This window comes from Prunus dulcis, chromosome 4 (assembly GCF_902201215.1).
Source record: "Prunus dulcis chromosome 4, ALMONDv2, whole genome shotgun sequence".
NCBI lineage: Eukaryota > Viridiplantae > Streptophyta > Magnoliopsida > Rosales > Rosaceae > Prunus > Prunus dulcis.
Window position 1 is genome coordinate 11,111,605 of NC_047653.1, and position 8,679 is coordinate 11,120,283.

General features: G+C 36.0%; 3 protein-coding genes across 4 annotated transcripts; 2 read left to right on the plus strand and 1 right to left on the minus strand.

Annotated features, from left to right (window-relative positions):
- The first annotated feature begins 848 nt into the window (after positions 1–848).
- Positions 849–2,388, plus strand: LOC117624807. Its single transcript, XM_034356265.1, has one exon. It carries the CDS (start codon positions 1,555–1,557, stop codon positions 1,987–1,989), a length of 435 nt encoding a protein of 144 aa, XP_034212156.1. The 5' UTR covers positions 849–1,554; the 3' UTR covers positions 1,990–2,388.
- Positions 2,389–3,125: 737 nt separating this feature from the next.
- On the plus strand, positions 3,126–4,911 carry LOC117624790 (cytochrome c oxidase copper chaperone 1-like). Of its 2 annotated transcripts, XM_034356240.1 has the most exons (3): positions 3,139–3,249; positions 3,902–4,127; positions 4,351–4,911. In XM_034356240.1, the coding sequence occupies exon 3, from the start codon at positions 4,383–4,385 to the stop codon at positions 4,626–4,628; it is 246 nt and encodes an 81-aa protein (XP_034212131.1). In that variant the 5' UTR covers positions 3,139–3,249; positions 3,902–4,127; positions 4,351–4,382; the 3' UTR covers positions 4,629–4,911. The 2 variants fall into 2 exon arrangements, with proteins under 2 accessions (XP_034212132.1, XP_034212131.1); XM_034356241.1 differs by lacking the exon at positions 3,902–4,127 and having other exon boundaries at positions 3,126–3,249.
- A 972-nt stretch (positions 4,912–5,883) lies between these two features.
- On the minus strand, positions 5,884–7,475 carry LOC117624333 (metallothionein-like protein 1). Its single transcript, XM_034355503.1, has 3 exons — positions 7,333–7,475; positions 6,370–6,417; positions 5,884–6,267 (listed from the first exon to the last, which is right to left on the minus strand). The coding sequence occupies exons 1-3, from the start codon at positions 7,380–7,382 to the stop codon at positions 6,165–6,167; spliced, it is 201 nt and encodes a 66-aa protein (XP_034211394.1). The 5' UTR covers positions 7,383–7,475; the 3' UTR covers positions 5,884–6,164.
- Between the last annotated feature and the right edge of the window lie 1,204 nt (positions 7,476–8,679).

The following is an 8,679-nucleotide window of genomic DNA, read 5'->3' on the forward strand; positions in this document are numbered from 1 at the left end:
TATGCAGCTGCAGAAGATTCTGTCAGTACCAAGTAACAGTGTGAGGTGGGTTTTCTAAATTCTAAGTGAAAAGAAGGTGTTGGCTTGAAAGTGTTCTAACTTGGAGTTGAACTCCTTCCCTTTTAGGCTTTTACTAGATTCTGCTCTGACTGAATTTGAAGAAAGTAACATGGATGCAATGTTCATTTTCTCAATGTATGAAAATTTCAACCCTTTAATGGGTTGGAAAACGCAAAAAAACCAAAAAAAGAAGGGGAGAGTTTTGGTACACTTGAGCTACTTTTTCAATATGGTAGAGATTTGTTATACAAGCGACAGTTTACTCTAAATTAATCTAATCTATGAAAAATGAGTTTCGAACTTTAGTGCAAGGGGCATACTCATTGTCCTGCCCTAACTCACGTCGGCAATATGATAGGGATTTTAAGAACCCTCCAATCTACCCAAAAAGTAGTGAACCATGAAAGAATGAGTCATGGCAGGCCCTCAACATCAATTCAAGACATGAAAGCACTTTTCTTTAGGAAAATTTTAAAGATATAGGGATTTTCTTTTTAATACTTTCTCTAGCTACCAAAGAAGTCGATAAGTTAATCAAATTCATCACCAATGATTAATTGTAATGACTTTACTTCAAACTGTTTTTTTTGGGTCTGATTACTACAAACTTGGTTGATAGACAGCAAACAAATGGTGGCCCAACATAATTCCAAAAACAACATTTTTTGATTTAAATTAAACTAAAAAAAAATCATGTCGACCCATTGGTTCCATGACCCCACAAACGTTCAATTGCTTGTAGGAAGGAAATAACCAGAAAAGTAAGGCATTTTTTTTGCATGAGGTGTAGGTTTTTGTAGAGGGACAGAAGCAATCTCTTTAGTCTGTGCCATTTATAGAATCTTTAAATATCTACAAACTACAGCTAATCAAATCAAATTTACACAAATAGAAAAGTCCCTCCACTGACAATAAGCGTGTTGTAGTTGCTGGAATTACTCTCTCGTCAAAGCAAATTCCCAAAGATGCATTCTTTCTTCCCCTCCCTTTACCAAAAACCCCTCCATCAGTTTCATTTCCATTCAGCGCCCCAAGGTTTTGTTTGATGTGGAAAACATTGAAAACTAAGGTTAGGGTTTATTTGGGTTTCCTTGTTTGAGGGTTGATTCTTGGTTTTAAGGGTTTTCTTGTGGAGACAATCTTGAATCTTGATCAGTGGGGCCATCTGGGTTTATTGAGTTTTAGAGTGGAAGCTAAGTTAAGGTTGGCTTCTGGTCAATTTACTTGCTCTGGTTTCTGGGATCTCTAAAATGAAAGTTTAGGGTTTAGGGTTTTTGATGAATATGTGATTTTCATCTTTTCTGTGTTGTAACATACATTACAGGGTTCAAGAGATTATTGGAAACTGGTTTTGTATGCTTTCTGTCATAAGATTATTGGAAATCAGGGTTCAAGAGATTTCTGTTGAGCAATTTTGGTTGAATAGAATTGAATTGAATGCAAGCTTATTTATATAGAGAAGAAAGATAAGGGTTTTGCCTGGGGTTTTAAGCTATGGAGTTATCTGGGTTTTTTATAATTTGTATGCTCCACTCTGTTATTGCTCTGATTTCTGGAGCTTTGATGATGTTTTACTCCTATGAATTTTATGTGTTCAGCCATGGCCTTGAGACAGCAAGTAAGCTCCAAGGGTCAACACCCCACGATCAGCTTTTAATTCAAACTGCGGATTCCTTATCCGGCTTGCTTCTATTTTCCATTGGATCCCTTTTGTTCATGGTGGCTTTTGTCAAGGACAACAAGTTCCAGAGCTTCTTTGCTAAAGGTTGTGTGTTGCTTCACATTTCCATGGCTATTTGGAGAGTTTACTTTGAGAGGAAACTTGAAGACCTTGCCCGGGATTGGCCAAAGCAGGTCGCCGGAGACGTCACACTGGCGCTTTCCTGGGGTTTTCTTCTTGTGTACTCATGGAGGGAGAAGTATGATTAGCAAAGAATTGATGTTACTTTGCTACAAAAATCAGTGGATTTCTGCTTATGGAGGAACACATTGTTGGATGGAATTGTGTGCTTTGGTTCCTCTGCTTCTTGGTCATGTTATGTGGAAATTGCAAGGTGGAGGCTCTTGCTTTGTGCCATAAGATTGCAGAGTAAAAAAAAACAAAGATTTAAGATTTCATTGCTGGTTAGTTTAGTGCTTAAACCTTGTTAATCTTGAACATTCTCTACAAACTGTTTTCCATTTGCAATTTTTGCACATTCTGTTGGCCCCATGTTGCCAGTGAGCTTGTAAATTTCTTCCCATCATATGATGAATAAAAATTTGGCAAATGTATTTAGCTAAATTTCACTTGATTAATTTTTTATGGCTCACATTCTGAACATTAAACTCATTGTTTTGAAGCATGAATTTGTATCTTATGGCAAATATAATCTTCACATTATGGCTGGTGGTTGTTTTGTAGTTGGTTAAAGTTACCCTAATTTGTTCTGTTTGTTGTCAATATTGACATGCGTTTTTACGGTAAAAAACTTTCTTACTGGCCCTGTCTGTCAAGGGATTTTGATTTTCTTTCAAACTACCATTTACTAGAACAAACTACTTGCGGGGTTAGACTTTTCATTCTTAAGATTGTTTGACCTTGGTCGTTTTAAACATAACTAGTTAAGCCTATAATTTCTTAATGATGTGAAGTTGGTCCAAATTACAGTTTACATAGCCCATGGCCTAAGAGTTGTGAGCTACAAGGCCACGAGTCAGCCAAACTTACTTGTAATGGGGTAGCAAAAAAAACGCTATCTCCAACTAATAACATAACGACATATAAAAAAATTATCTCATGTATCATTGCGTTACTGGAAGGGATAGCAAAAAGTGCTATCCATTTTGTCATTGTAATTATAAAAATGAAATATTCTTATTGATACAAACACTCACTGTCCGGACCAACTAGCCTAACTCACATTTGCCAGAAAATTTTAGACAAAAAGTTGGGGTTAAGTGTCCAAATCACCCAAATGTTTATTATTCTTACCCCCTCCCAAAAACAAAAAAAAAACAAAAAACCGAAAAAGAAATTCAAATTGTTCTTGGCCCATTGACTCATACGCGGCCCAGTTTTAGCCTTGAAAATTTGAGCGGCCACTTTCGTATTGCAGAGAACATAACAGCTTTTGAGAGCTCCCACTTTCTGTCTTCCAGAAAACACGAGCGTTTGAGTTCGAGAGCTTCTCTTTGTTATTTTCAGCGGTATGTTATTCTTTTCCTTTCTCTTACATTTCTACGACTACTTTCGTTTAGCCTTCTGAGCATATTCCTATCATCATCCTCTTTATCAACACGGTTTTATTATTCTTTTTTTGTTCAAAAAAAGACAACAGATTATAGATTTACTTCCATAATCTTGTGGGTATGGCTGTTTTCTTGTTTGATTAAATGGGGTTGCTTTACTTTTCTTTTGGGTTTTCTGTTTTGCCTTTGTGCTGTTAGTTTCTTTTGCTTTTAATAAATATTTGATATGTGGGAGTGGCTTGTAAGCAAACGCCCACCATATGCTCGAAGAAAAGCCCAAACGGATGTTGGCCAAAGGATATGTCTTGATTGAAATCCAGAACTAGTTTCAATTCCTCATCTGGGGTTCTCTGTTTTTGTGTTCCTTCTGTGGATTAGAGCCTGTTTGGAGAAGTATCGACTTCAAAAAATAAGGAGAGAACAAGATTTCTTTTTGAAGCTGAAATGCTTTTGTAAATATTCCCCTGGCTATTACTTTTAGAAATAGGCTGAATAGCTTTACAATTGAAATTGGGTAAACGTTGTTATGATATGCAGGGTTAGTCGTTTCTGCTTATTTGGTTTCCTAATGTCTCGGTTTTAATGGTAATTGATTTCATGTATTTATTAGAGGTGTGGATTAGTAGATCTGAAATTGATTGCTTGCTTAAATAACGAGTCATGAAAGGCATACCCTGTCTCCACATTGGATCAAGAACAGGATCAGAAGGATCAAAAACTGCTAATTCGTATAGAGCCATCGAACCGGCCCAACCAGCAACCAGAGCTGTATGCATTATATGGACAGCAATCAAACGGCCGGGATCATTCAATACATAAATGGTTTTGTCCTTATGGTGGTTGCCTCTCTTTTACTTGAGCTAGTGACTGATTAGGCAAATCATTAGATAAACAAGTTTAATGCTTCTTTTGTGTATATATTAAGACACCGTATCTCTCTCTTTCATTCTCTCTGTTTGGTTACAATATATTCATATGCAACATCCTTAATGAATACATGGTTATCACAAAGACTATGCTCTGCGTTGAATTTTATGTTCTTCATCATCTTTCTATTAGGTACTGTATTTATTATTCAAAGACTTTGAGAAATGGGTGGAATGCCAACAGAAAATACTTCGTCTGCCTTGGCTTTCCCAGGGTCGCAGCCAAATCAAGGATCAGCGGTCACTACTGCACCTAGCCTGGATACAAAGCCGAAGAAGAAGATCTGCTGTGCTTGCCCGGATACTAAGAAGCTGCGCGATGAATGCATTGTGGAGCATGGTCAAGAGGCTTGCACAAAATGGATCGATGCTCATCTCAGGTGCCTTCGTGCAGAGGGCTTCAATGTTTGAGATTGCCAGAGATGGTTAAGATAATAAATTGAACATTAACCAGTTTTGAAAGAATACATTTATTTTAGGTTTACAACATACAAGAAGATAATATCTGAAAGTTCCAAAATAATGCATGGAGAGCTTCTGTTTACCATTAGATGCAATCAAATTTTACTTTTCTTTTCTTTTCTTTGAGATTGCAGTATTAAATTTATAAGGTGCAGTACATATTGGTTGATAAGTTACAGGATTGATCTCAGTATCTGCTTTTGTCTTGTCTAAGTGTAATATTTTTTGTTAATGGTTGTTTTTTTCCATATGTTTTTTTTCCTTTTTGTTACCTGCCTTATGTTGGTTACTTAGAATTGTCATTATGTTGATTACTGTTGGTTCAGAGTTGAACAAAGCTGATTAAAGGAGATGAAAATGTTCACTGTCTGTAGCCTGCTGGTGATGTAACCAGTTGTTTTAAATTTCTCAGTTTTAAATATATCTCAATCCACTATTACAAGAGCTAAAATAGGTATATGTTCAATTCTATTGGAGTTCTATATTTTAAGTTAATTTAATTTTAGATTTTTTTTTTTTTTGGTTACATTGGGAGAAAAGAAACCCCTTGGGGTTTCGGACCTAGGGTGGCAAGCAGGAGGAAGGGGGAGGCCACCACTGTGGTACCTGCTCTCGACACAATTTAATTTTAGTTTAACCATACTGAATTATGACCAACTCAAGTGACAATAAATATAAATCTTAACTTGCACTCAAGTTGCATTTTATTTAAAATATGGTGGGTTGGGAACTAAGAATAGAAGTATTTTTCATTAAAATATCCATGAAGTCCTTGACAAGCTAATGCCTTGATAATTTATTACCAGTACGGGTTGAAGTAGAAAGACATTGCTGTCTGTTGACCAGTGTGCTTGAAATATTTTATAATGAAGTGGGATTTCCAGTTCTGCGTTTTGTTGTACAATTTTATTTCCAAACAAGATAATCTCAAGCACTCCAAGACATCATCTTTCTTTTGATGCAACTCCCAAGATACAAAAGGGTTTCAAATCCAGAATATATTGAACATATTCCATTATATTTTAATCAAAAACTCGTGTGCTTTTATTTCCCGGCAGTTATTTTATAAATTGCAGTTACAGATAAGTAGGTTAGGTCAGTTGATCAAAACAATATATCTATCATCTTGCATCTGAGTAATTGATCCTTTCCTAGTACATTAGAGTAGTTTAATAAATCAATTTGTTATAAATAAAAAACAAGATGACAAGAGTATACTAATAATATTTCATTGAACATCACAAAGGCCGCGAACGATGGCCATTACAATTACATTACATGACACAATCAAAGAAACAGAACACAGCATGATGAGTGACAGCAGAGACAGAGACTACATGTCACTCAACAGACTCAAAATACAATAACAAGCTAAACACAAAGCCACAATGTTATTTCCCATAATTACTTTATTAAGGACTTCACAATCCCATAATTAAAACGACACTTTTATTAATCACGTCTTAAGTGTGTGTTTGTGTGGGCTTAATTACCACATTTGCAGTCCACACAGGAGCAGCTTGGGCCGCACTTGCACTTTCCATCGTTCTCAGCTGCTGGGGCATCCATGATCACAGTGTCCTTGGAGCTGCAAATCAAATCAAATTCTCCTATTAGCCTTAAACTGAGGTGTCAAATGAAACAAAGAGAAGAAAAATAATTTAGTCTTTAAATGTATTGAGGTGCGTACCGGTTCTCAGTCTCAACTATGACCAAGTCGTAGCTGCTTCCCTTCTTCCTGCAATTTCAGAGAACTGGTAAGTTAATGCTCAGATGGCATGTACATATACACCAACTTGATTGGAAAAGCTAAACCAATTCAAAGAAGTGTAAAGCATGTTGAAGAATGTAAAGTCCACAACTAAATACAATATGTAATGAGTGGTTCTACAATTAATAGCATCGAAATCTTTTGTGATAAAATTCCATATATGCTGGCAGGGACGAATCTAGGATTTCAAAATTCCGTGGGCTAAATTTACCTTACGTATAGAGTAAATTTCAACAGTGAGGGCCATATCGCACCAAGTTGGACTTTACAACACATGTGAGAGAAAAAAGAGATATGCAGAATAAAAAAGGAGAAACAAAGGGAAAAAAACAAGAGAAAAGCAAAAAAAAAAAAATTATAGGAAGAAGAAACTGTGGGAAAAAGCTCAATTCGTAGTAGATCCAAACCATAAAAAAAATGGAGAAACAAAGATAAAAAAACAAGAGAAAGGCGGAAAAACAAAAAGAAATAGGAAGAAGAGAGAGAGAGAAATGAAGAAAATAAGAAAAAGAGAGAACATGGGTATTGAATTTTTTTATATAAAATGCATGGGCTAGAGAGAGAGACTACATGGATATTGACAAAATAAGGCATGGGCTATAGCCCATTCAACCCAATAGCTAGATTCGTCCCTGCATACTGGGCTATGTTGGTGGTTATAAGTTGGAGATAATATCAAGTAGTAAGGGGTTGGTCCGTAACCCTGAATCGTTTCTTGCTAGGTAGGTGTGTGTTTGTTTAAAGCTACATGAACTACTTAACCATGCACAAACTTGATCATATAAGCTCCATAATAATACGTAAAACTTAACAGTATATTAATTTTAATGCAAGAATTACGCATCTACTTATATAAACTGACAATTATAAAGAAGCACTTACGTGCACTGGCTGCTGTCAGTGCAGCTACAGTCGCTACACTTGCTCGACATATTGCTTCTTGAGGTAAAAATGAACTGAGACAAGATGGTTTTTTGTTCAAGAGGCTTGAATGTAATTGCTTTGCTTTGCTATGTCTCCAAGCTCTGCAACTTGGTCTGAATTTATAGAGATGCATGGAGAAGAAGGGGGGGAGGGGAGGTTGCTAGTTGCTGATGTGGTGGCCCCCTAGAGGGTAAGGCCTCAGGTGGGGACCTCAAGGGCATGAGCACACGTCTCCCAAGAAACGTCCGAAGGAATCTTAATAGTGGAAGGCTTGGCCTCTTATCCTCCTCTCATGTCTACTTCATTTCTCTTTTGTACAAGACGAACCAAATCACTGCATACACACGCATATTGAGATATGAAGATATGCCATCTCCTCTCACTCTCAACTTCTCAACTCATGAATTGGCAAGATTATTAATTATATTGTCCACCAAAAGCTCTTTAATTTTTAGTATGTAACTAATGGAGATGAGCACTTTGAAAAGATTGAAAAAAAAACACGAATTATCCTATCCTTCATCTTTATTATTAGATTGGATTTTCAGATTCCATATTTATGATTCACGTCTTGCCATGTGTTAAAACTTTTAATTGAACGATACATTGCCACTCAACATGCTGCATAACATCTTTCATATGTTAAATTTTAAAACGCGTCACCATATGTTTTAACTGGTTAGTACATGTCAACTTAATGTGTAGCAGAATAATACCGCACTTATTTCAGCCATTTTTTAAAATCGTGATCAGATTTAGTTCACAAAACGAAAGGCATTTTAAAAGGTTGTGCTACCTTATACGTACTAGAAAGCACAAATTCCCTACAAGTTTAGACCATCCAGGGGTTAGAGTACGTAGTTGCCAAACTTGGCATCAAACTCTGGAGACTTGAACATATTTGCTTCAAACTAACTTGGAAGAAACAAAACCAAGTCGGCAATTTGTCCCTAACTTGGGATTATGCAGACCAAAGTTCTGCCACAACCCTAATTTTGTTTTTTTTGTTTTGGTCGGAAAGCCTAATTTTGTTTGCCTTCAAAGTAAGGAGGGCATATGAAGGAAATTACTTAAATATAGCATAAATTTTAAGAAAATACAATTTTTTTTTTTAATTTGATATTTATTTGGAGGTGATCGTTTTACTTTAAATAAAGAAAACAAAAATGTAGTTATCTTGGTGATTTTCAAAGCAATTGCTTCTCCAATTAGCCAACTTATTTGCTTTCAAACATTTTTCAAAAGAGTATAGCCTCACATTCCATTCACATTTTGTTCATCTTTTATCCACATGTAGGAAAAGAT